Source organism: Tupaia chinensis, unplaced genomic scaffold (genome assembly GCF_000334495.1).
Source record: "Tupaia chinensis unplaced genomic scaffold, TupChi_1.0 Scaffold145814_1, whole genome shotgun sequence".
Taxonomy (NCBI): domain Eukaryota; kingdom Metazoa; phylum Chordata; class Mammalia; order Scandentia; family Tupaiidae; genus Tupaia; species Tupaia belangeri.
In genome coordinates this window covers 1,540,807-1,564,836 of record NW_006205672.1, presented here as the reverse complement: position 1 = coordinate 1,564,836, position 24,030 = coordinate 1,540,807, and the positions used below count along the sequence as shown (strand labels likewise).

Genomic DNA, 24,030 nt, shown 5'->3' with positions numbered 1-24,030 from the left:
CGTGTCCCGGACCCGGTGGCTTAAAACTCACGCCGGGCGCGTGTGCGTGCGTGCCCAAGATCCCGAGAGGAGAATGGAGGAGAAGGGATTGCGGCGTGACCATCCCCCCTGGGGGGTGATTTCTCGCTTTCTGTCTCTATGTCTCTCTCTGTCTGTCTGGCGAGCGCACACGCCCTACAGTGAAAAATCTCTCCAAAAAAAAAAAAATAAAAAATAAAAAAATAAACTAATCTGTGGTCTATAAAAAAATAAAATAAACTATTCGGGACCAGCAGTTAGAGTAATGGCTGTGTCGCTGAACTCCCATATTGCTGACTGCGTCCCAGACCCGGTGACTTAAAATCATGCCGGGCACATGTACATGCATGCCCAAGATCTTGAGAGGGCAAGGGAGGAGAAGGGATTACTGCACGGCCATCCCCCCTGGGGGGTGATCTCTCACTTTCTATCTTCCTGTCTCTGTCTGTCTGTCTGGCAAGCACACATGCCCTATAGCAGAAACCTCTCCAAAAAAAAATTAATAAAATAATCTATGGTCTATTAAAATAAAAAGAAATAAGGTAGTTGGATTTCTGAAGTATGAGGACTGAGCATAAAGATTTAAGAATTATCAGCACAAGAGTAATATTTAAAGCCTGAATGTGTTAGTGTGAAGTGATTGTTGACTATAGTGAAGGAGCCCAAGGAGTAAGCTTTGGGTGCCCCAATGTTTAGAGGTTGGGCAGAGGAGAGTAGCCAGCATGTCAGAATGAGGACAGGTCAAGGAAAGAGAGGGACAGTTAAAGAGTGGGATACAGCATGGTAAGCTGGTGTATATGAACATGTAGGCTGATAAACCTATTGCTCCTAGAGGAGAGGAGAAAACCATGAATGAAATAATTCAAAAAATGTTTCATAAATGAAGCGTATGTGTTTCCAAATTGTAAGGGCCAATCTGGTCCTAGCGTGATGGATAAAACTAGATCCCCACTAAAGGACATGATTATTATGAAATGTTAGAACACTGAGGACAAAGAAAATCCTAAAAGCTTCTAGAGAAAACCACACCAAATAATAAGGCTTGGTCCAGTCCAGTAGCACAGTGGCTGTGTGCTGTGTGCAGGGAGCTGGATCCCACATTGACCAACCACAGTTTGGATGCCTGCCCAGCAACCTGAAAAACACCAGGTATGTGTGCATGCATGCCCTAAATCATGACGGAATGGAGGAGAAGGGATTTCAACATGATCGTGGGAGCTGTTCTCTCTCTCTGGTGAGCCCACACACCTCTATCAATAAACAAAACAGCAAAGACTGAAGTGACTTTAGCCTTCCTAAAATAATGCTAGAAGCTGGTGACTATTGAGTAATCTACAGATTTCTACCATTACAGAAATCTACCATTACGCCATCTGCTGGTCCCAACTATACAGAATTCTTTTTTTTTCCTCTCTCTCTCTCTCTTAAAAAAAGAGAGAGAGTTTTGCTATAGGACATGTGCACTCACCAGAGAGACAGACAGAAAGCAAGAAATCACCTCCTGGGGAGATGGCCATGCCATAGTCCCTTCTCCTCTGGGGATTTTGGGTGCACACACACCTGGCATGAGTTTTTAGCCACCAGGTCTGGGATTTGAACTGCAGTTGACTGTGAGAGTCCAGCAACATAACCATTATGCCATCTGCTGGTCCCAACTATACGGAATTCTAAGGTCTAACTATACAGAATTCTAAGGTGAAATTATTTCCAACTTAGAATTTTTTAAAACTTTTCTAGAGAGTGTGTGTGCCTGCCAGAGAGGGGCAGAAAGTGAGAAAGTACCCCTCTATGGAGGATGAGGTCATGCTGCAATCCCTTCTCCATTTCTCCCTTCTTTCAGGATTTTGGGCAGGCATATGTATGTGTTCAGTGTGCTTTTCAAATTGCCAAGTCCAGCTACCTTAACCACCATGCCACCAGCTGGCTCTCCAGCCTAGAGTTTAAAACTTGTGGTGGTTGATGCACTGGGTTCCCATATGGCCAACTGTGGTTTGAGTCCCAGTCCTGACGGCTTGCTTTCTCATTCTCGCATTCTCTCTCTCTAAATCTCTCTCTTGTCAAATTGAAGGGCAATGATAATAAAATTAATTCTTTAGGTGTTGGCAGGTGGTACAGTGGTTAAGGGCGCTGGAATCCCACATGGCCAACCACGGTTCCAGTCCTAGACCTGGCAGCTTGCTTTCTCACTTTCCCTTTCTCTCTCATCTGTCCCTCTCTGGTCAAATTAAAATAAATAAATAAATAAACATTAAAAGTTAAATAAAATAATTGTTAGGAAAATAATTATTTATAAAAATAATTCTTTAAAAAAATAATTTGTAAAACTCAGACTGTTAATTAAGCATTAAGATAGGCAAAAGAGGGAACCAGCAGTTAGCGTAATGGCTATGTCACTAGACTCCCACGTAGTCGACCGCGGTTCGCGTCCCGGACCCGGTGGCTTAAAACTCACGCCGGGCGCGTGTGCGTGCGTGCCTAAGATCCCGAGAGGAGAACGGAGGAGAAGGGATTGTGGCTTGACCATCCCCCCTGGGGGGTGATTTCCCGCTTTCTGTCTCTATGTCTCTCTCTGCCTGTCTGGCGAGCGCACGCGCCCTATAGCGAAAACCTCTCCAAAAAAAAAAAAAAAAGGCAAAAGACACTATTTAAACATGCAGTACCTCCGTTTTCTATTATTTTCCATCTCAGAAAGTTACTGGAAATGTTTAGCAAAATGAGGGGAAATACCAAGGAAAAGGGAGGAATATAGTCCAAGAGGCAAGAGGATCTATCAGTAACTCAGAAGCAGAGTGCAGGGAATCCCCTAGGCCATAGTGAAGTGAAGGGACTTCCAGGCTAATACCACGTGCCCGGTGCAACGGACAGCCGTGCCAGAGCAGGTCAGGTGGCTGCAGCAGCAGTGTCCCCAGCAAATGGGTCTGATGGAGAGCCTTCCAGATCTGAGCGTCTTCAGGGGAGATTGGGATTACTGGGGTGACTGGGGGGATGAGTTTGTACAGACTGCATAGAAAACTAAGCAAAGGAAAACAGCTATTAAGTTGCATTACTGGGGACCAGTAGATGGCGTAGTGGTTATGTCACTGGATTCCCCTGTAGTTGGCTAGAGTTCAAGTCCTGGACCCGGCCTTAAAATTCCCACTGGGCTGGGACCAGCAGTTGGTGTAATGGCTATGTCACTGGACTCCCATGTAGTCGACCGCGGTTCGAGTCTCAGACCTGGTGACTTAAACTCACGCCAGGCGTTTGTGTATCCATGCCCAAGATCCCAAGAGGAAAATGGAGGAGAAGGGATTGTGACATGGCCATCCCCCTTGGGGGGTGATTTCTCGCTTTCTGTCTCTCTGTCTCTGTCTGTCTGGTGAGCCCATATATCCTATAGCAAAAACCTCTCAAAAAAAAAAAAAATTCATGCTGGGCACATGTGCTTGCATGTCCAAAATCCCAAGAGGAGAATGAAGGAGAAGGGATTGCAGCTTGGCAGGGAATGGTTTCTCGCTTTCTGTCTGTCTCTCTCTTGCGAGCGCACACGACCTATAACAAAAATCTGTCTTAAAAAAAGCAAAAGGGTGCATTACCGTACCATTTATGTTATAATTATAAACAAGATCCCAAATCTTATAGCAATTTTTAGATTTGATAATGCCCGTTAGTCTCTGTCAGTGTTTATTAAATGTTTTTTACATGTTTGAAATGTTTCATAAAAATATTTTCAAATAGCCACAAGAAACATGTCACTCCCTTGCTTATATGACTCCAGAAGCTTCCCACTGCACTTTGGATTTTATTCTCTTAACCTTCCCTTAAGAAACACTATATTCTTTGGCCCTTTCCTATTGCTCTGCCTCCAGAGTCGTTGCAGCCACACTGATATATCCAGTTCCTGGATCCAGTTCACTCTGTTTTCCAGCTACCTCTGGGACCTTTGTACACACTGTGCCTTCTTCTTGGCATCCTTCCTTCCACTGTTTTTGTGTGACTATCTTCTTTAACCTTGAGCCTTCAACTTGTGTCGACTCCTTAGAGAGAGACTTTGCCTGGTTACTCTAAAACCAAAATCATTTTCACCCTCTTAATTCTTGCATTGAGCACCCTGTTTGATGTTCTTTAACATTTATAATCAGCTTTTTGGTTGCCCTTTTTCTTTTTTTAACTTTATTTATTTAAATTTAACCAGACAGGGACAGAGTGAGAGAAAGAGAGAGGGAAGGTGAGAAAGTAAGCCACCAGGTTCAGGACTTGAACCATGGTTGGTTGGCTATGTGGGAGTCCAGCACCCTTAACCACCATGCCAGCTGCCAGCCCCTGTTTTGGGTTTTTTTTCTTAGAGTTATTTATTTAATTCTATTTGTTGTTATTATTTCTTAATTTGATGAGAAAGAGAGAGAGACAGAGAAAGAAAGGGAAAACCAGAAAGCAAGCCACCAGGTCTAGAACTTGAACTGGAGTTGACCATGTAGGAATCCAGTGCCTTTAACCACCACTCCACCTGCCACCCCTGCCAGCCCCTGTTTTTTTTTTTTTTTAGATTTCTGCTCTAAGGTGCTTGCACTTGCCAGAGAGACAGAGACAGACAGACAAACAGGAAGTGAGAAATCACCCCCCAGGCAGGGAGGATGGCCATGCCATAATCCCTTCTCCTCCTGGGATTTTCAACACGCATGCACACGCCCAACTACATAGGAATCCAACACCATAACCATTACACCATCTGCTGGTCCCGGTTGCCATGTTTTTATTCTTTTCCATTACACTGTAATCTCAAGGAGGTCAGGAGCCTTATCTGTCTCCCTGTCTTCTCACCATTGTTTCACCAGCAGTTAATTTACCAAGTGCCTGGCGCATAGCAACCACTCAAATTTTGTGGACTAAATAAATAATTCTCAGCGTGCCAACTGTAAAGGTCTTAGGTGGTGGTGATTGGACCTGAGTTCAAATTCTGACCCTACCCCTTCTGAGATGATTCTGTTTTATCAACTACAACAGAGGGTGTTAACATGAACACCCGAGCCCCATATTCCTGCAGGATATTAAGGGACCTAACACAGTTACTTTTTTAAAAAATTATTTATTAATTGTATTTATTCATTTGTTTATTTTTAATTTGACCAGAGCGAGAGAGAGCGGGAAAGTGAGAAAGCAAGCCGCCAGGTCCGGGGACTTGAACCATGGTCAGCCATGTGGGAATGTCCAGCACCTTAAGTACCATGCCACCTGCTGTTCCCAACTTTTTTTTTTTTTTTTTAAGAGTTTTTTTATAGGGTGTGTGCACTAGCCAGAGAGACAGAAGACAGAGAGAGCCAGAGAGACAGAAAGCGAGAAATCCCCCCAGGAAGGATTGCAATGCTGCAGTCCCTTCTCTACAATTCTCCTTTTGGGATTTTTGGGCAGACATGCACACACACCCCACATGCCACCCAGCATGAGTCTTAAGCCTCTGGGTTGAGGACTCAGAACCACAGTCGACTACATGGAAGTCCAGCAATGTAATCATTACGTCTTCTGCGGGTCCCCACAGTTACTTCTTGATCTAATGCTGATAATGTGGTATGATAGTTTACAAAAATCATTGCGCTGTAGACTTACATGTGTACTTCTCCGTGTGTATTATGCTTTAGTAGTTTTTTTTTTGAAGTTAAACATTTTTTAAAGAATACTTTTATTTAAAAAAAAATAAAAAATAAATAAAATAAATTTTTAAAAAAAGAATACTTTTATTTAACTATTTATTTTAATTTGACCAGAGAGGGACAAAGAGAGAGAGAGAGAGCAAGTTACCAGGTCCAGGACTTGAACCATAGTTCGCCATGTGGGAGTTCAGTGCCCTTAATCACCATGCCACGTACTGGTCCCTAAGTTAAACACTCTTACAGGGCTGCTGCTGTGAGGATAGACTAACACAGTATATGTAAAGCATTCGCTTAATACTAAACACACAGAGTGTGTTCGATAAATAGAAGTTGCTCTTAGCATTATTATCCAGAAGAATATGACTAATGTCATTAATCAACTAATTGTACTATTGTCATCCTTCCTAAAGTAAATGTCTCCTTAAATTTACATGGTGGTAGGGGCGACAGGTGGCATTAAGGGTGCTGGACTCCCATATGACCAACCACAGTTTAGTCCCAGACCTGGCTGCTTGTTTCTCTTTTTCTCCCTTGCTCGCTCTCTCTCGTGCTCTGTCCCACTCTGGTCAAATTTAAATAAATAAATAAAGTAAATAAAATTATTATTTAAAAAAAAAAGAAATGCATTTTAAAAAATGTTTTTACATACAGGGCCAGCAGATGGTGTGGTGGTTAAGGACAATGGACTCCCACATGACCAACCATGGTTCGAGTCCCAGACCTGGAGGCTTGCTTTCTAACTTTCTCTCTCTCTGGTCAAATTAAAATAAGAAAATAAATAAATAAGTAAAGTTAAATAAACTAATCCTTAAAAAATCTTTCTTAAAAATATAAATGAAATACAAATTCAGTACAGGATCTTATGAACATTAATTTGAAATCATGGTCCTGTACCAGCCCCCTAAATGGTCCGCATAGTCCTTGCGTAAACTTCTTCAATGATGGGGAGGGAACACACAACTTTTGACATGGCCTGACTTATTTTCAAAAACTCTAGCTGGTCCAGCCTCTAAGTCTTGTTGAAATTCCCTTTCTTCTTTTTTTTTTTTTTTTTTTTTTTTTTTTTTTTTTTTTTTTAATTATTATTTGTTTGATTTTATTTATTGTCATTACTTTTTAGTTTGACCAGAGAGGCGGGGGGAGTGAGAGAGCAACCTGCAAGGTTCAGGACTTGAACCACAGACAGCCATGTGGAAGTCCAGCACCCCAACTACCATGCCACCTGCTGGCTCCTAAATTGTTGGGTTTTTTTAAAATTACATACTAGGAATATAAGAAGTAAAATCTGGCGCCAGCAGGTGGCATGGTAGTTGAGGTGCTGGACTTCCACATGGCCCACCACAGTTCAAGTGCCCGGACCTGGTAGCTTACTCACTCATTTACTCACTTTCTCTGTCTCCTTCTAGTGAGCATACGTGCCCTGTAGCAAATTGAGAAAAATAATAGCAATAAGTAAAATGAAATAATTATTTTTTAATATTTATTTATTTAATTCCATTTGTTGTTGTTATTTTCAATTTGATCAGAGAGAGAGAAAGAAAGGGAAAGTGAGAAAGCAAGCCACCAGGTCCAGGACTCAAACTGCAGTCAGCCATGTGGGAGTCCAGTGCCTCCAACCACTGTACCACCTGCTCGCCCTGAAATAATTATTTAAAAAAGAAAAAGAAAGAAAAATCTTTTTATCTTGTAAAGTTTTGTTTTGTTTGCCCTACAGTGCATGCACTCACCAGAGAGACAGAGAGAAAAAACAGAGACAGAAAGCGAGAATCACCCCCCAGTGGGGATGGCCACATCACAATCCCTTCTCTTCCATTCTTCTCTCTGGATTTGGGCACACATGCATACATGCTCAGTGTGAAATTTAAGCCATTGGGTCTGGGGCTTGAATTGCAGCTGACTACGTGGGAGTCCAGTGACATAACCATTACTCCATCTGCTGGTCCCAAAAGGAGTAAAAATTTTTTTTTTTTTTTGAGAGGTTTTTGCTATAGGGCACGTGTGCTCACCAGAAAGACAGAGAGACAGAAATTGAGAAATCACCTCCCCAAGAGGGATGGCCACGCCACAACCTCTTCTCCATTCTCCTCTCAGGATCTTGGGCATGCACACGATGCTCCTGGCATGAGTTCAAGCCACCAGGCCCAGGATGGTTGACTACATGGGAGTCCAGCAACATAGCCATTACACCACCTGTTGGTCCCAAGAAGTAAAATCTTAACACTGAGCAAATAGAGCAGAAACATTGAAACAACTGCAGTTTAAAAAAAAAAAAAAACATAATTATGTTATTTTTAATCAGTGTATTTGCTAGAACCCTCTGTCTAATAGTTTATTTTGAAAATAATTAAGTTGTTGGGAGGACCAGCAGATGGCATGATGGTTACATCGCTGGACTACCACGTAGTCAACCGAGGTTTGGGTCCTGAACTCAGCAGCTTAAATTCACCACTCCAGTGTGTGTTCATGTGTGCCCAAGATCCTGAGAGAACAGAGAAGAAGGGATTGCGGCGTGGCCATCCCCCTTGGGGGGTGATTTCTTGCTTTCTGTCTCTCTGTCTCTCTCCTTTTGACAGACGAACACATGCGCCCTATAGCAAAAATCTCTCAAAAAAAAAATAAATAAAGAGAGAGAAAAGAAAATGGGGCCAGCAGGTGGCGTGGTGGTTAAAGGCACTGGATGCCCACGTGACTGACCACAGTTTGAGTCCTGTACCTGGTGGCTTGCTTTCTTACTTTTCCTCTCTTTCTCTCTCTGATCAAACTGGAAAATAATAAATAAAGTTAAATATTTTTTTAATTAAGTTAAATTCTTTTTTAAAGATTTATTGATTTATTTAATTCCATTTGTCGTTACTGTTTTTTAATTTGACCAGAGAGAGAAAGGGAAAAGGAGAAAGCAAGCTGCCAGATCGAACTGTGGTCGGCCATGTGGTAATCCAGTGCTGTTAACTACCATGCCACTTGCTGGCTCCTAAGTTGTGAAATTCTTAAATTAGACAGAATATGAACTCTTGAGGATAGGAATTATTATCTTTCTTGTGTTGTAGTCCTGCTGTATAGCACAGCTCTTAGTTTAGTAAACGTTTATTGAATGAATAAAGAAAATCAACTTTACCTCCCAACACCCCCCCCCAAAAAAAAAGAATCCCTCAATATTAGTGTCATTTTCTCCTGTCTCTTTACTACCTTTCCTTGCCTGTTTATTGGCTTCTGGCTTTTTTTCCCCCATACCTTTATTGTATGCATTTATTTCAGTAAATTGATACAGGCTATATGCTTATTTAATGGCTCTGAAATCATAGTTCATGTATTCATAGTTTGCTTAGCTTTTCTGCGAGTGTTAGGAATTTTGGCATTTGGTGCTACAAACTATATTGCTATAAGCATCTTTATAAATCACTTTTCCCTTTTGAATCACTTCCTAGAGCTATATTCCCAAGTGAACAGAGAGCATGGTCCAATAAGCCTGCTCACTTAAATCATTATCTAATTTTTAAGTCTTTATCCGTGACACATTATAAGTGGTGATAGCTTTAAGAATTGTACAAGTTTTGTGGATTTCTGGTGTCGTATTGATCACATCACGGCTGATTTTTATTCTAAATCCCTCCCAGGGTATATGAGTGTAACAAGCGGTGCAAATGCGACCCAAACATGTGCACGAACCGGTTGGTGCAGCACGGACTGCAGGTTCGGCTCCAGCTATTCAAGACCCAGAACAAGGGCTGGGGGATCCGCTGTTTAGATGACATTGCCAAAGGCTCTTTCGTTTGTATTTATGCAGGTTGGTAATGATATGTAAGGTTCTCCTGAGGTTGGGGCATGGCGGGGAATTCAACCAGAGACAAATTAGCATAAGAATAAAATACTAAGGGTGAACTAGGAGTACAGGCTAGGGATTTCCTCTTGAAAGGACATGATGAATGATCTGCTGGTCTTGGTGGGCCAGAGAGAGACAAAAGTGCTTCAAAAAGACTGGAGTGAAAAGGGACAAGGTTTGGGGCTGGCTCTATAGCCTCGTGGGTAAGGGAAGCTGGGCCCACATGACTGGAGTGCAGGAAGGAGTACAGGAACTTGAGAGGCTCCCCAGGTGTGTGTGCACATACGCCCCAAATCCTGACAGGATGGAGAAATGGAGGAGGGGGTTGAAACAAGACCATACCCCTTCAGCAAGTACTTCCTCCCTCCCCCTCTCCCTCCCTCTCTTTCTCTGGAAAGCTCACATACCCTGATGAGTAAAAAGGGCGAGGTGAAATTTGGGACCTGGTGATGTTTCAGAGGACATTCACAGTGAGAGAGAGTGTACCATTTCTCTCACATCATCCCACACTACCCAGAGATCTTTTAGCATAGCTGACAACTCTTTTTATAGAGAGGAAGAAATGGGAAGGTATAAAAGGCAAGGTTAAAATCTCCAGTAAGCTTCTCTATACTTTCACAGTAAAAACACAAGGAAGATATCATTAAGGGCGGGCGGCATTTTGACTCCGGGCTGGCCGACTGGGTATTAGATGGAATGAACCTTACTGTTTGTAAAAGGCCCCCATAACCCTAAAGGCCTTTATTTCTCTTCATTCTCAGGCAAAATCCTGACAGATGACTTTGCAGACAAGGAAGGCCTTGAAATGGGTGATGAGTACTTTGCAAATCTGGACCATATCGAGAGTGTGGAGAACTTCAAGGAAGGATATGAGAGTGATGCCCCCTGTTCTTCTGACAGCAGTGGGGTAGACTTGAAGGACCAAGAAGATGGCAACAGTGGCACGGAGGACCCTGAAGAGTCCAATGACGATAGCTCGGACGATAACTTCTGTAAGGACGAGGACTTCAGCACCAGCTCAGTATGGCGCAGCTACGCTACCCGGAGGCAGACTCGGGGCCAGAAGGAGAATGGACTTTCTGAGACAGCTTCCAAGGATTCCCGCCCCCCGGACCTCGGGCCCCCACATATTCCTGGCCCTCCCTCTATCCCTGTAGGTGGTTGTAATCCACCTTCCTCCGAAGAGACACCCAAGAACAAGGTGGCCTCATGGTTGAGCTGCAACAGTGTCAGTGAAGGTGGTTTTGCAGACTCTGATAGCCGTTCATCCTTTAAGACTAGCGAAGGTGGAGATGGCCGGCCTGGGGGAGGGCGAGGGGAGACAGAGAAGGCCTCTACCTCAGGACTGGGCATCAAGGATGAGGGAGACATCAAGCAGACCAAGAAAGAGGTAAGTGGTGGCAGAAGACAGCATTGGTTTTGAACTTTAGTGCAGTAACTAACTTAATGCAGTCACATCCTGGCTTTTTATGTAGATTGTAGTGTATTTCTGGGCATCTCTGTGGCAACCTGATTACCCCGCTTCTACCCAGCATATTCTCAGTGTCTGTTTACCATAGGGCGGGCGCCACGACGCCCTCTCAATGTCTGTTTAAAGAAGCAGATTGTTTTAAAATCTTCTTGCTAGGGATGGACTATTCTAATTCATTCAAAGCAGAGGATTATCATTTTATATTATTACTGTTTCAAGTTACCTACATCCTTATACTAACATAGAGGAACAAGAATTACTTGTAAGTATGTCTTCGATAATGTTGAACTTCCCACGGGAGCAGGAGGTAGAACCGCCGTCATCCATGTAGGACTCCGCTTACGGAGGCTTCCTTGGATTTTATGTTCCATTGTTGGGAAGAATTCAGGGCCCTGTCCCAGGGGTCCAGTGATGAGAATGAGATTGTTTCTGTCGAGTTACAGCATGATTTCCCCACTCCCACCCGCTGTAGATGGTACACTTCTCACTGGCTAATGTCGTGTTCAGAGGCCATTTGAAATGAAGTCTCATTATTGGGTTTGTCCTCATGAACCACGGATACACCTAACCCTTCATTTGCTCTTTTCCAGGATCCTGATGACCGAAACAAAATGTCAGTGTAAGTGCTTGCCTCTCTAACCTGTTTTCAAATCTGCTTTTTTTCCAAGCCTCTGAACGAAACCGAAGAAATAGCCAATAACCTGACTCCCTCTCATTCCTTCCTCTCTCATCAGAGTTACTGAAATTTCTCGAAATTATGGCTACAATCCTTCTCCAGTGAAGCCTGAAGGACTTCGCCGCCCACCCAGTAAAACCGTTATGCATCAGAGCCGACGACTCCTGGCCTCTGCTCAGTCCACCACTGATGTGAGTGACCTCTTCCAGCTGGCCTCGGCCGGCTTTCCTGTCTAGAGTCTAAGTGAAGGCCCATGGAACATCCTCACCTCATCTAAGTCCTTCACTGTAATTACTCTTAGGTCTTTTCTCACTTCTCCAGCCTTGACTTCCTGCCTCACTTTCTTTCATCATCTCTAATCTTCCTTTGGCTAGTCTCAGCCCCATCCTGCCAAACCATAGTTACGAATGAGAAACTAGAGATGCTTCCCATTTACTGCTCTTTTCCAGGATGTCCTGACACTGTCCAGCAGCACAGAAAGTGAGGGGGAAAGTGGGACCAGCCGAAAGCCCACTGCTGGTCAGACTTCAGCCACAGCGGTGGACAGTGACGACATCCAGACCATCTCCTCTGGCTCTGAAGGGGATGACTTTGAGGACAAGAAGAATATGTCTGGTAGTCTGGAAAAATGTTGAGAGTGATAAGAAACAGTAGGGAAATAGGGCATTTCTTAAGAAAGCTAAAGAAGTAGGGGGTAAAATTTAGATCCTAAGAGTTGAAGCATCTCTGGGTCGGCTCCCAAATACCACACTGAATGTCAGTACTGCGTGACAAGTCCACTTGCTCTCCTTTCCAGTTCCCTGCTCTTCCCTTGGCTCTTTATCCAATCGATCTGGTCTACTTGAAAAAACTCACTTAAAATATTTGCCTGAGTCCCAGCATACTGGTATTCCTGAGCTGCAATGTATGCAGAAAAAGTGAGTAGGGCCAGCAGGTGACCTAGTGGTTAAGGCTCTGGAATCTCACATGGCCGATGGCATTTGGAATCCTGGACCCAGTGGCTTGAAACTCATGCCAGGGGCATGTGCATGGGTTCCTAAAATCCTGAGAGAAAAATGGAAGAGAAGGGATTGTGGTGTGGTCATCCCCTGTGGGGATTGATTTCTCACATTCTATCTCTCTGTCTCTCCAGCAAGCACATGTGCCCTATAACAAAAACCTCTCAAAGAAAAAGAAACTGTAGAACATCTAGTTAGGAGTTGGGGTGGGTCCTGATCCCATTCTCCATCCTGTGCAGGTCCAATGAAGCGCCAAGTGGCAGTCAAATCAACCCGAGGCTTTGCTCTTAAGTCAACCCATGGGATCGCCATTAAATCAACCAACATGGCCTCTGTGGACAAGGGGGAGAGTGCACCTGTTCGTAAGAACACACGCCAGTTCTACGATGGCGAGGAGTCTTGCTACATCATCGATGCCAAGCTTGAAGGCAACCTGGGCCGCTACCTCAACGTAAGGTTCCTTCCCTTCCACCTCAAGATACTGGATTATCCCACACTCCTCACATTTCTGGTTCCTCTAACACGTTATATAAACCCACCTCTCCTTGTTAGAAATTCTTGATCTCAAAGGATCTTGAAGTCCTAGTTTTTTTTCAAAACATCTCTGCTATAATGGGGAGGGTCAGATGGTTTCATTTTTCTTCTCTCACTCCAAGCCAAATTCTGTTTCCCTGGTTCTTATTTGATCTTGTCCTTAAACCTACAGCACAGCTGCAGCCCCAACCTGTTTGTCCAGAATGTCTTCGTGGACACTCATGATCTTCGCTTCCCCTGGGTGGCCTTTTTTGCCAGCAAGTAAGAGGGTGTCAGGAGAGGGGCGGACTGGGGAGAGGGGCAAGGACCGTGGGCTCCCCCTCCATCTGATGCAGCCCCACCTGCACGCCTCGTAACCCCAGGTGCCTGGGTTATCTGCTGTCGTCACACATGCCGTCCTTTTCTTCCTCTTCAGGAGAATCCGGGCTGGGACAGAACTTACCTGGGACTACAACTACGAGGTGGGCAGTGTGGAAGGCAAGGAGCTGCTCTGCTGCTGTGGAGCCATCGAATGCAGAGGTCGTCTCCTTTAGAGTACACCCTTCTTCCTGACCTTCAAACACATTTGAACTGCCCTTTCATCAGGGACTGGGTCTTCCTGGCTGTTGAACTCTGACCCCAGGTCTCTGGTCTGTACTCTCTCCCAGTTCCTGATAGATGGGGCATGGTCCTCTGGATTGGGAACTCTCTTCTAATGTGGTGCTAGCGGGCAGGGTCCCTTTTCCACCTCCTAAAGCCGTAGGGGGTGGGAAGAGATTACCGCTCTAACCGAGGCCCGCCATCCCCTCAGCCCTTCTGTTGCTCATCCCCCCTCCCACATTGTTCTAGTGTTCATGCTTCTAACAGACTTTGTTTCTGGATTAGGGGCTGTGTACTATCCCGGTTTGTATTATTCATGAAAGTCTTTTAAACAAGACGGTAAAACTAAGATCCTGATTTGACCTCTCTCACAGCCCCCACATCCCCGCTCTAGATCTTTCAGGGTGAGATCTGTTCCACCGCCCTCCCCAGCCCGCAGCTGTCGCTGATGTACTTTCTCCACCTTCCTGTTTTCTCATTTGCCGAATGAAATTTTACGAAGAAAATGTTAACTACAAGGAAAGCATAAGAAAGACTATCTTAGTTTATTTAGTTGATCCCCCATCTCTTTTCCTAATAGTCTTGACACTTGTTGCCATGTTTTATTTAATCTTTAATATATTTTAATTAAAAAAAAAAACCATTAACAGTACATTTTGGTCTGAAATGGTCCCTCTTCTGAAATGCCAGGTACGAGTTGTAATTCTGGCTTTAAAATTAAAACCCCGAATGTTTAATAAATAAAAATTAGAACTAGTTGCCCCATTCTACTCCAAACCAGCTAACCTAGCTGAAGAGAAGAGGAAGGGGAAGAGGCCAAAGAAAGGAGGCAGTAAGATCTTGGACCCGTGGCTACAGGGACGGCAGGCAGAGAAGGGGCACAAAGAAAGGCCCTCTGAGCAGTCCCCAGGACAGCCTCGACCTTGTGGCAGAGGTAGGGTAGGGGTCATGTGTACCCTCCTACACTCAATTCATCTGTGTCTTAGGAGGGAAAAAGTTAAAAGCTCAGCTTTGGTTTCTGGCCCAAGTTAGGGAGCTTAGAAGGTGAGCCTTGGTCCGGCTTTGGCAGAGTGAGGCCCACAGATAGGACAGTAAGGCACGGCCCCGGCTCTGAGGGCCAGGGAGTCGAAGGCAAGCAGTGAGGGCCAGATTCTGAAGAATAAGGAATGTGAGTTTTAACCCCCACTGCTGGGACTGAGGCAGGGTCTCAAAAGCAACAGAAATAACTTTGAGGATAGAGAGGAAAGTTAGACCATTCCCCCTCTGACAAAGGACATAACCAACCTCCCCACTACCTGGGGATAGGCCAGTTAGAATTTGGTTTAAAGGCAACTGGGTGACAGAGAAGCAAATTCTAGAAAGCTTCTAGAGAAGCTTTCTCCTATCTCCCCAGCGCTTAAAGTGACCCTATACGGTGGGTGGGGTGGTTCCTTGGCTTGCTGCGTTAATCTGGGAGGCAGCTGGGACAATGGTTCAGTCATTCTTATGATGGTTGTTATTGAGGATGGGGTGACCGTTGGCTAAGGGCCGGCTCTTTGCTCCTCCCCCAGCAGCAGTCTCCTCCCCCTCTGAGCTCTCTGTTTCTTCCCGGTCACTGCGTTCATCCTCCACCAGCTGTGGAAAAGGGATAAGAAGGATTAGGGATATCCTCAAACCCCTAAGGATGTCTCTTTCCGAGGGTATATTCCTGCTATGCCCAGGGCCCCACGGCAGTTTTTTAGAGGGTGGCTGGCATAAGAGTTGGGGGAGCCCTAGAGAGTAGGTCTCTAAAATGATAGGGCCTTCACCTTTCCAGTTATGAACTTGTGGGCCATGCGCAGAATGAGGTAGGCCCAGAAGATGTGCAGCAGCTGTAGCACTCCCATCATGGAGTTGAAGAAGTAATAGCCAAAGAAGGCCGGATAGAGCTCCAGGGGGTACACCAGGGTGCAGTGCAGGATCCTGGGGGTTCCGGGAAGAAACGACTGTCAGCAGAGACACGAGAGGGCGAGGGTGGAGGGCAGACACGTGAGGGAAGAGAGGCAGGACTCTCTGATTCTTGACAGAGTGTGGCCTGGCCACCTACTCACCAGAAGGGCAGGATGACCAGTCGGGTGATGATGAAAACAACGGCGAAGACGATGAAGATGTTGTTGCAGGTGTTTTTCCATCCCGCATAGTTAAACATCTTGGCTGACTGCACAGATAGTCCCCGTCCATCACCACGGCTCCTGACTCTCCCACGTACATTCATCGGTACACTCCAGTTAGCAGCACTGGCTTTATGTCCCCCCTTTATTCTCAGGAGTGTCACCACCATCACCATCACCACCACCCCAAAAAAAAGGCAAAGGGGAAGAAGGACCTGCACTGGGGTCTCTAGGTTTGAGGAAGCCTAACCTCCAGCAGGTAGTCGGAAGAGTCATGCAGAGCCATGATGAGAGTTCCCGCTCGGACGTAATTGGCAAACCAGGAGAAGCTGATGAGGATGATGGTGGCCACGTGGTGGATGATCTGTTCCTTGAAGTCCTGCAGAAAAGATGCAGGCTCCAGGGGACTTGTGCCTGTTACTCAGCCGCAACGACTGTCTTCCTCCCACTCACCTCTGGTTCTCCATATCCCAGTAGCCCACCCAAAGCACCCAGAAACCAAAGGAGAGGCTGTTCATTCCAGGGCCTCGCTCTGGCTCTGAGGCTTGACCCTTTGCCCACCTTCCTCTTTTTTTTTTTTTTTTTTTTTTTTTTTTTGGGGGGGGGGGGTTTTTTTTTTTTTTTTTTTTTTTTTTTTTTTTTTTTTGCTATAGGGCGTATGCACTCACCAGACAGACAGAGAGAGACAGAGAGACAGAAAACGAGAAATCTCCCCCCAGGGGGATGGCCACGCCGCACACGCCATTCTCCTCTCGGAATCCTGGGCACGCACGCACACGCAACCAGCATGAGTTTAAGCCACTGGATCCAGGACGCAAACCGCGGTCGACTATATAGGGCGTGTGCGCTCGCCAGACAGAGAGAGACAGAAAGCGAGAAATCACCCCCCGGGGGGATGGCCATGCTGCAATCCCTTCTCCTCCATTCTCCTCTCCGGATCCTGGGCATGCACGCACACGCGCCTGGCATGAGTTTTAAGCCACCGGGTCCGGGACGCGAACCACGGTCAGCTACATGAGAGTCCAGCAACATAGCCATTACGCCAACTGCTGGTCCCACCCACCTTCCTCTTGACGTCAGAGGCGATGCTGAAGAGCAGAGACCAGTAGAAGGACAGTTCAATCATGTAGTACCAGTACTGGGACGGGATGATGCTCTGGGAGGGGAGGGAAGGGCGCGGTGAGGCCACTGCAGCTAACCAGAGAGCTAGACCAAGGGTTCCTCCTCCCCAGGCCTAGCCTCTACCCCAGGACCCGCGTCCCTCTGCCCTGTGTTCCACGCACCATCTCCACAAGGTGTGCCTGTGTCAGCCCGACCCCATATAAGTAGGGGGCAGTACCTAAGCCATACCTGAATGGGATAGCCCTCCCAAACCTTCTTCATGTCATAGAACCAGGGTTTCTGCAGAGAGAGGGTGGGAGATTGCAAAAGGAGGGACATAATTCTGTGGCCTCACCCACCTCACCCAGCAGTCCCCACTCACATCCACAATGACGGCCATGCCAGCAATGAAGGCAATCAGGTAAAAAGTGAATCTCCAGCTGGAAGAGGCAATGTAGGATTGTGGCTGATAATCCCCAGACAACTACCTAAGAGGGTGGCAGATGGCCAGCAGCCTCCAGGTATTTTCTCAAGATACCATGAATTCAGCACTCACCCCTCCCAGTAAGACAAAACAGACCTTCCTCTGCCTCCCAGCCTCTTGTGCCCCAACCTCCCCCACCTGGCTTCTCGAAACTTCTTGAGGAGACTGGGCCGGTCATGGTTGCGGCGGCGGCGGAACCAGCGCTCTACCTGGCGGCTGGAGAGCCCGCTCTGCCGGGACAAGCGCTCTACCTCGGCCTAGGTGGAGTGAAGAAGCCTGTCAGCCTCAGCTCCAGAACCCCACAGCCCCCTCGCCCAGTAAAATCTGAACCCTCTCCCCTGGCCTCAGTACCTCCCAGAGCCGAGCAGCCTGCAGCTCATACCTGCTTGGGCTGCTTGCCACTGGTCAGGTAGAAGTGCTCCAAGGTGGCGTTGGGAGGTGCGCGCAGCCGAGTCTTCTCCTTCACGTTGAGGAGAGCGGCCAGCGGTGTGGCCACGTAGCTGGGGAAGGGTATAGACGGGTCTGGCTCTCATGACTTCTCAGCCTCTAGGCCAGGAGGGGGAAGGACGGCAAGTGCAGGCAACTCTCCTGGGCCTCAGTTTCCCCAGTTCCCAGGCAACCCCCTTTCCTCTAGCCTCCTGGGTTCCCTTGGCTGACAAAGCTGCCTGTGTTCACGAGCAGCCAGGGAGGGTGGCGGGTGGAGGGCGAGAACAAATGACCATTGAAGAAAGGGCCTGAGGGTGCCGAGCCCTCAGGAAGACAATGGTGCCTTCAGGGGTGGGGGTGCACAGTGGGCAGTGACCTGGGTAGCCAGAAGACTAGGGTCCGGGGCTAATGAAACGAGAGAAACTGGCAGCGGGGAAGGCTCGGGGTGGCTGGAATGCTCACAGCTCGAAGAAGTATCGGATGACGAGGAAGAGCAAGGCCAGGGGTAGCGTGATGTAGAGGTCCGAGGCTTTGGCGTAGACACGTCCATCTCGGTCTTCTAGATCAGCCCAGGTTAGGTTCACGGGCAGCCACAGCCGCTCCCACCAGAAGTAATCATACAAGGTCTGGAGCATCCTGAGTGAGGAGGGGGAAGGCAGAGGGCATCAAGAGGGGGCGGCTTGGGAAACCAGCAGATGGCATAATGGCTACGTCGCTGGACTCCCATGTAGTTGACGGCAGTTCGCGTCCCAGACCCGGTGGCTTAAAACTCATGCCAGGCACGTGTGCATGCGTGCCCAAGATCCCGAGAAAAGAATGAGAAGGGATTGCGGTGTGGCCACCCCCCTGGGGGGGGATTTCCCGAGAAAAGAATGAGAAGGGATTGCGGTGGGGCCACCCCCCTGGGGGTTGATTTCTTGCTTTCTGTCTCCCTGTCTCTGTCTTTCTGGCGAGTACCCGCACCCTATAGCAAAAACCTCTCCAAAAAAAAAGGAGGGGCAGCTTGGGGAAGGGAAGAGTGAGTAAAGGTTCCAGTGGTGTATCAAAGGAACAGGGGCTGGAATCAGCCCTGGATTCTGGTCCTGGCTATGTGGCCTGGGGCTAGAAGCTTCCCTGGGTGGAGGTAGGAGAAAGGCGTAAACTTTACAAGGCTCCGAACAAGCACATGACATAATGGTTACATCACTGGACTCCCATGTAGTCGACCACAGTTCGAGTCCCGGACCTGGCAGCTTAAAACTCACACCAGGTGCATGTCCATGCGTGCATGCCCAAGACCTCAAGAGGAGAATAGAGAAGGGACTGCGGCGTGGCCATCCTCCCTGGGAGACGATTTCTCTCTGTCTCTCTGTCTCTCTTTCTCCAGCAAGCACATGTGCCCCATAGCAAAAATCTCTCAAAAACAAAAACCTACAGGGCTCACACAAACCCCTATCCCCTTTCCCTAGAACCCAGCGGGGCAGTAGGTCCCTAAGGAAAAATTCAGAGTCTAGAGTAAAACAAAATGATGTCCCTAAGTGATGCTGAACTCTGGAACAATCATGGACATCAAACTACTGCACACAAGGCGCCCAGCCCTCCAGTCCCCACGCACGAGGCAGAGACCTGTGTGTGAGCTGCCAGGGGAAAGATCATTTCTTTTCTTTATTCTTTCTTTTTTAAATTGGATTTTTGCCACAGGGTGTGTGCACTTACAGAAGACAGAGGGAAAGTGAGATGGGCTGACCACCCTACTATCCTTTCTCCTCGGTTCTCCTCTCAGGATTTTGGCCATGCATGTGTGCACATGCACCCAGTGTGATTTTCAAACCACTGGGTCCCAGACTCGAACCACGCACTTGACCAAGTGGGATCCAGCCACCTTAACCAACATGCCACCTGCTAGTCCTCTTTGTTCTATTTTTATTCATGATAGTACACAAGACAGAGACAGACAGACACCCCCAACAGGGTCTGGTCATGCATGGGCCCTCCTCCCTCCCCTGCCTTCCAGCTGCTCAGGAACCCATGTGCACACACACACCCCGCACGGTCCAGGCTGACCACCGGGCCGGAGCTCTGAACGCAGTCAGCCGAGTGGGGTGCTCCACTGTAGTCCTGCCCACCACGGAGTCTGGCCAAGAACTATTCTTTTATTTTTGCTATAGGGCATGTGTGCCTCCTGGAGAGACAGAAAGTGAGAAATCACCACCAAGGGGGGATGGCCATACTGCAATCCCTTCTCCTCTCTCCTCTTGGGATTTGGGGCATGCACGCACGTACCCGGCGTGAGTTTCAAGCTGCCAGGACCGGGGTTGACCATGGTTGACCATATGAGAGTCCAGCAATGTAAGCATTATGCTATCTGGTGGTCCCCAACAGTTCTTCTTATAAAGCCCCACCCAGAGAACCAAATCCCAGTCTGCAGGAACAGCCATCACAAATCCCCCCATACTGTTGGAAAGAGCTGCTGCCATACGCCTCCTCCTCCCACCACCCTGTTTCTGCTACAGAGAGGAACTGGGTGGGTGACCACCTGGATGCCCCGAGAGGGAACAGGCTGTGGCTCGTGGGGGACGGCAGCTGCTTGGAGCTGAGAGAAGCAGCACGATGGCCCTGAGGGGTCGGTGATACCTGGCCGTCCCAGGGCTCGGCAGTGAATGCCAGCAGAGTGATAGGGCACTCTTTTCCAGGCTCCAGCCTGTCATTCCTCCTAGGACGGGCTGCTACTCAGGCTGGTCTCAAGTGAGGAAAGCGGTCTCCTCCCAGCCTGGGAGGAAAGCGAGTGGAGAGAGGGTCCTCCATTGTGGAAGGAGACTTAGCCTTCGGACCACAGTGAGCTGGCCTGGTCCTCCAGCCTGCTCCTCTGACAGCTCCACCCCCACCCACCACTTGCGAAATCCCTCTCAGCCTGTCACGGGTCGGTATTCCAGCTCAAGGACTTTACCCTCTTGTCCCCACTCCTGGTCACTGCTCTGATGAAATCAGAGGGCAGCACTGACAATAAGAGAGCTTCAGCACCGCCTCCCTCCTCCTCCCCCAACCACACACACATGCACAGAGAGGCGAAACACTCCTAGGCCTCGCGCCCTAGGGCACTGCCCCTTCCCCTCCACTTTAGCCAGAATAAATATTTAATTAGTTAGAGATGGAAGCTTTTTGAACTGAACAAAATTAAATATATTCTCACACAGTGGAACTCCCCCTCACACACGCACCTTTTTCTAGAGCAAAGTTGTAAGAAACTAAATAGAAAAGGAACAACAAAAGACCAGCAGTTGGCATAATGGCTATGTCACTGGACTCCCATGTAGTCAACTACGGTTCAAGCCCCGGACCCAGTGGCTTAAACTCATGCCGGGTGCATGTGCGTGTGTGCCCAAGATCCTGAGAGAAGAATGGAGGAGAAGGGATTGCGGCGTGGCCATCCCTCCGGGGGATGATTTCTCACTTTCTGTCTCTCTGTCTCTCTCTGTCTTTCTGGTGAGTGCATGTGCCCTATAGCAAAAATCTCTCCAAAAAAAAAGGAACAACACAGAGCACCTAGATGGGTTACCCCCCCCCCATTCCTACCTGGTTTTTGGCTCAGCCTGACTGCAGGTGAGGAAATGTACCTGATTGTCAAGCCCCTTGGAGCCCAACCAAGCATACAGACAGTGAAAGTGGCAGGGGTATTTCTCTTGCCAGAGTATTTGGGGAGTTAAGGATCCAGAGGATTGGCTAGGGCCTGGAGGTGAGAAGAGTCCTTCTCGGGGACTCCTGGAGCCTGGGAATGTCTTGTGCCAGTCTTATCCCTGCATGGGTGCAGAGCAGGGGAGGTAGGCAGAGCAGGTGTCAGAGAACAGATGAGGGCAAGCACCAGGCAGTGTAATTGTCTTTATTTTTTTTAAGGCTTTTATTATAGGGCCCGTGCATGCATCAGAGGAGGGAGGGAAAGTAAGAAATCACCTCTACTCCCAGGGGGATGGCCACGCCACAATCCCTCCCTCGAGTCTCTAGAGATTTGGGGGCACACACAAGCGCCTGGGCATCATTTTTGAGCTTCTGGGTCTGGGATTGGAACAGCAGTGGTATGATGTGAGAGTCCAGCACCTTATATACCACGCCACCTGTTGGCCTAGTGCATCTTTTTCTGCTCCAAGCGGGAAGTGCGGAGGGCAGGAGAGAGAGCATGGCGGTCAGAAGGCAGAAAATACAGATGGACGGGACTCTCTCACACCTGGGTTTCAGGCTAGCTGTGACCACAGCCCTCCCCTGCCGTGCTGAATTTCCATTAGCAGAGAAGCCCGCCTCCCTCTCCCCTTCCCCCAGGGCCCAGCCCAGCAGGGAGAAGCACCAGATCAGCTGGGTCAGGACTTCTGGCTCCACATGAGGGGGAGAGACAACTGAGGCTCCCAGCTGGCCTCACACATCCCTGCAGTGGCTTCTTGGCACCAGCATACCAAGCCAACCAGGGACCCCATAAGCCAGAGGCTGGGCAAGAACGAGTAAACATGCCTGCAGCCCAAGATTCAACCTGCTTTTCCTGACACCTGGGCCCTCGAGGTAGTAATGTGATTTCCTTGCACACCTCCAGATCCGGTCCCACTCAGAATGTACTCCCCCAGCACATGAAGAGACGTGCGACTCTCCTCTCCCTCCCTGTCTCTCACACACACCTGACTCAGAGACAGACGCCACTTTCTCAGGCACAGGCTGGAGACCAGCCAGTGGAGCAGGGATTTCATGGGCATTGGATTACCAGGAGCTGGTGTGGAGCTCCACCCAGCACAACCTTCGCCCAAATCTGACTGCCGCCCACCCCAGGCCCTCCCAGGTGGGTGGCAAGGGGCAAGGGGTCCTGAGGGAGCTTATAGACCCAGAAGGCAGGAAAGGCAGAAGGAAAGAACTCTCACGGGTTCAGAGTGACAACAGTCCCCCAGCTCTCAGCATTTGGAGGACTGAGGAATATAAAGGGGTCAGTCTGCAAGGACGAAGAGAGGGTGCTGCAGGCTCCCCGCTTCCATGGAAGCCTGCAGGACTACAGAAGAGAGGTGGAAGAAGTCCTGAGTAGTCCTCCCTGGTGGAAACTTTCTTTTCAGGTAGCAGGTCGTGAACTATTATAGAAGCCTGCAATGGAAGAAGCCATGCAGAGGTGTGACTTGCTCCAAGCTGAGGTTTAGGCCCCGCATGGAGGTCAGTCTCCCAGGAAGGTGAGTGTGCCAGACAGTGAGAACGTGGTCCTCAGGCCTCATCTGGCTACAGCGTGTCTGGGACATTCCGCCAAAGTCCCCACACACCTCAGAACTGCATGAGACTCACACACACACACACACACACACACACACCCCGCAGCAGGGGTGGAAAAGGCGGCCGGGTCAGCGCTAAATGGCAGTCTGAGGCCAGGGACGGGAAAGAGGCCGTCCTCCCAAGGGGAAATCTAGCCAGAGGCCCCAGAGAGGGTACCAGGAGAGACGAGGCTCTCTCTCTTTGGAACACAATCTGTGCAGGTCACTGTGTGGTCAGGGCAAAGTCCTGAGGGACAGGGCTGCAGACAAATCCTCAAACAGGAGCCCCATCACAAGTGCGGCCAGCCACTCACTTTTGGGCCCAGTCACCCCAACGCTGCCCTGAGACAGCAACCCCTCCCCAAAACCCCTACACAGTAGTGGGGCTGCCTGCCTGCTGAGCCCTGATTCCAACCTCTGGGAAGAGGCGCTCGCTCCTCATCCTTGCAGGATTCTCAGAACACCCTGACCTCTTCGCCGGCAACGCAGGTGTCAGAGACCAGGTCTGGATGCCAGGAGCCTGGCTTGGGGAGACAGGCACTCCGCAACTCAGGTCAAAAGTTAGTGCCACACACCTGCCCTTAACCCACTTACCAACGCCTCCGGCAAGTAATTTGTAAGCATGGCCCAGAAAGCCTGTTTTACCAGCAGCTCCTCACCCCAGACACACACCCCATAACGGTATGGGAGCCTTAACTGGGGGGCCGGGGCGGCGCTGAGCCACCCCTTCCTGTTTCCCGTTAAGCACATGGACGCTCTGACCTCCCTCCCGGGGTGGGCACGGGGAGCCGGTAAGAAGCGGCGGCAAGACCCTCCCTGCCCTTCCATTCCAGCCACGCGACCCGGCCCGGCCAGGGCAGCCCCGCAGGCGCCCTGCCAGGCGGGGGGCTTTCGTGACAAGGGTCGCCACGTTTCTCCTCT

At 48.6% G+C, this 24,030-nt stretch overlaps 3 protein-coding genes across 7 annotated transcripts in view; 2 read left to right on the top strand and 1 right to left on the bottom strand.

Moving 5' to 3' along the window:
• The window catches only part of SETDB1 (SET domain bifurcated histone lysine methyltransferase 1), a 58,196-nt gene extending 43,833 nt beyond the window's left edge, over window positions 1–14,363 (top strand). For all 4 annotated transcript variants that reach the window (XM_014584155.2, XM_027768296.1, XM_014584156.2 and 1 more), the window contains 8 exons: window positions 9,260–9,429; window positions 10,227–10,855; window positions 11,527–11,555; window positions 11,671–11,803; window positions 12,062–12,227; window positions 12,850–13,061; window positions 13,317–13,405; window positions 13,560–14,363. In XM_014584155.2, coding sequence (XP_014439641.1) covers window positions 9,260–9,429; window positions 10,227–10,855; window positions 11,527–11,555; window positions 11,671–11,803; window positions 12,062–12,227; window positions 12,850–13,061; window positions 13,317–13,405; window positions 13,560–13,677 — 1,546 coding nt within the window. In that variant the 3' untranslated portion in view covers window positions 13,678–14,363. The remainder of the gene's footprint in view (window positions 1–9,259; window positions 9,430–10,226; window positions 10,856–11,526; window positions 11,556–11,670; window positions 11,804–12,061; window positions 12,228–12,849; window positions 13,062–13,316; window positions 13,406–13,559) is intronic.
• Window positions 14,364–14,629: 266 nt separating this feature from the next.
• Window positions 14,630–20,015, bottom strand: CERS2 (ceramide synthase 2). Its single transcript, XM_006168447.3, has 11 exons — window positions 19,887–20,015; window positions 18,326–18,499; window positions 17,820–17,937; window positions 17,576–17,694; window positions 17,336–17,393; window positions 17,203–17,253; window positions 16,916–17,008; window positions 16,103–16,231; window positions 15,793–15,899; window positions 15,511–15,664; window positions 14,630–15,337 (listed from the first exon to the last, which is right to left on the bottom strand). Exons 2-11 carry the CDS (start codon window positions 18,496–18,498, stop codon window positions 15,197–15,199), a joined length of 1,143 nt encoding a protein of 380 aa, XP_006168509.1. The 5' UTR covers window position 18,499; window positions 19,887–20,015; the 3' UTR covers window positions 14,630–15,196.
• Window positions 20,016–21,896: 1,881 nt separating this feature from the next.
• Window positions 21,897–24,030, top strand: part of ANXA9 (annexin A9) — a 26,321-nt gene continuing 24,187 nt past the window's right edge. The window contains exon 1 of one of the 2 annotated variants that reach the window (XM_006168443.3): window positions 21,897–23,034. The gene's annotated coding sequence lies outside the window, so the exon portion shown is untranslated. Of the gene's footprint in view, window positions 23,035–23,704; window positions 23,901–24,030 lie in introns of those variants that run through there. The other variant, XM_014584183.2, reaches the window with a different exon arrangement.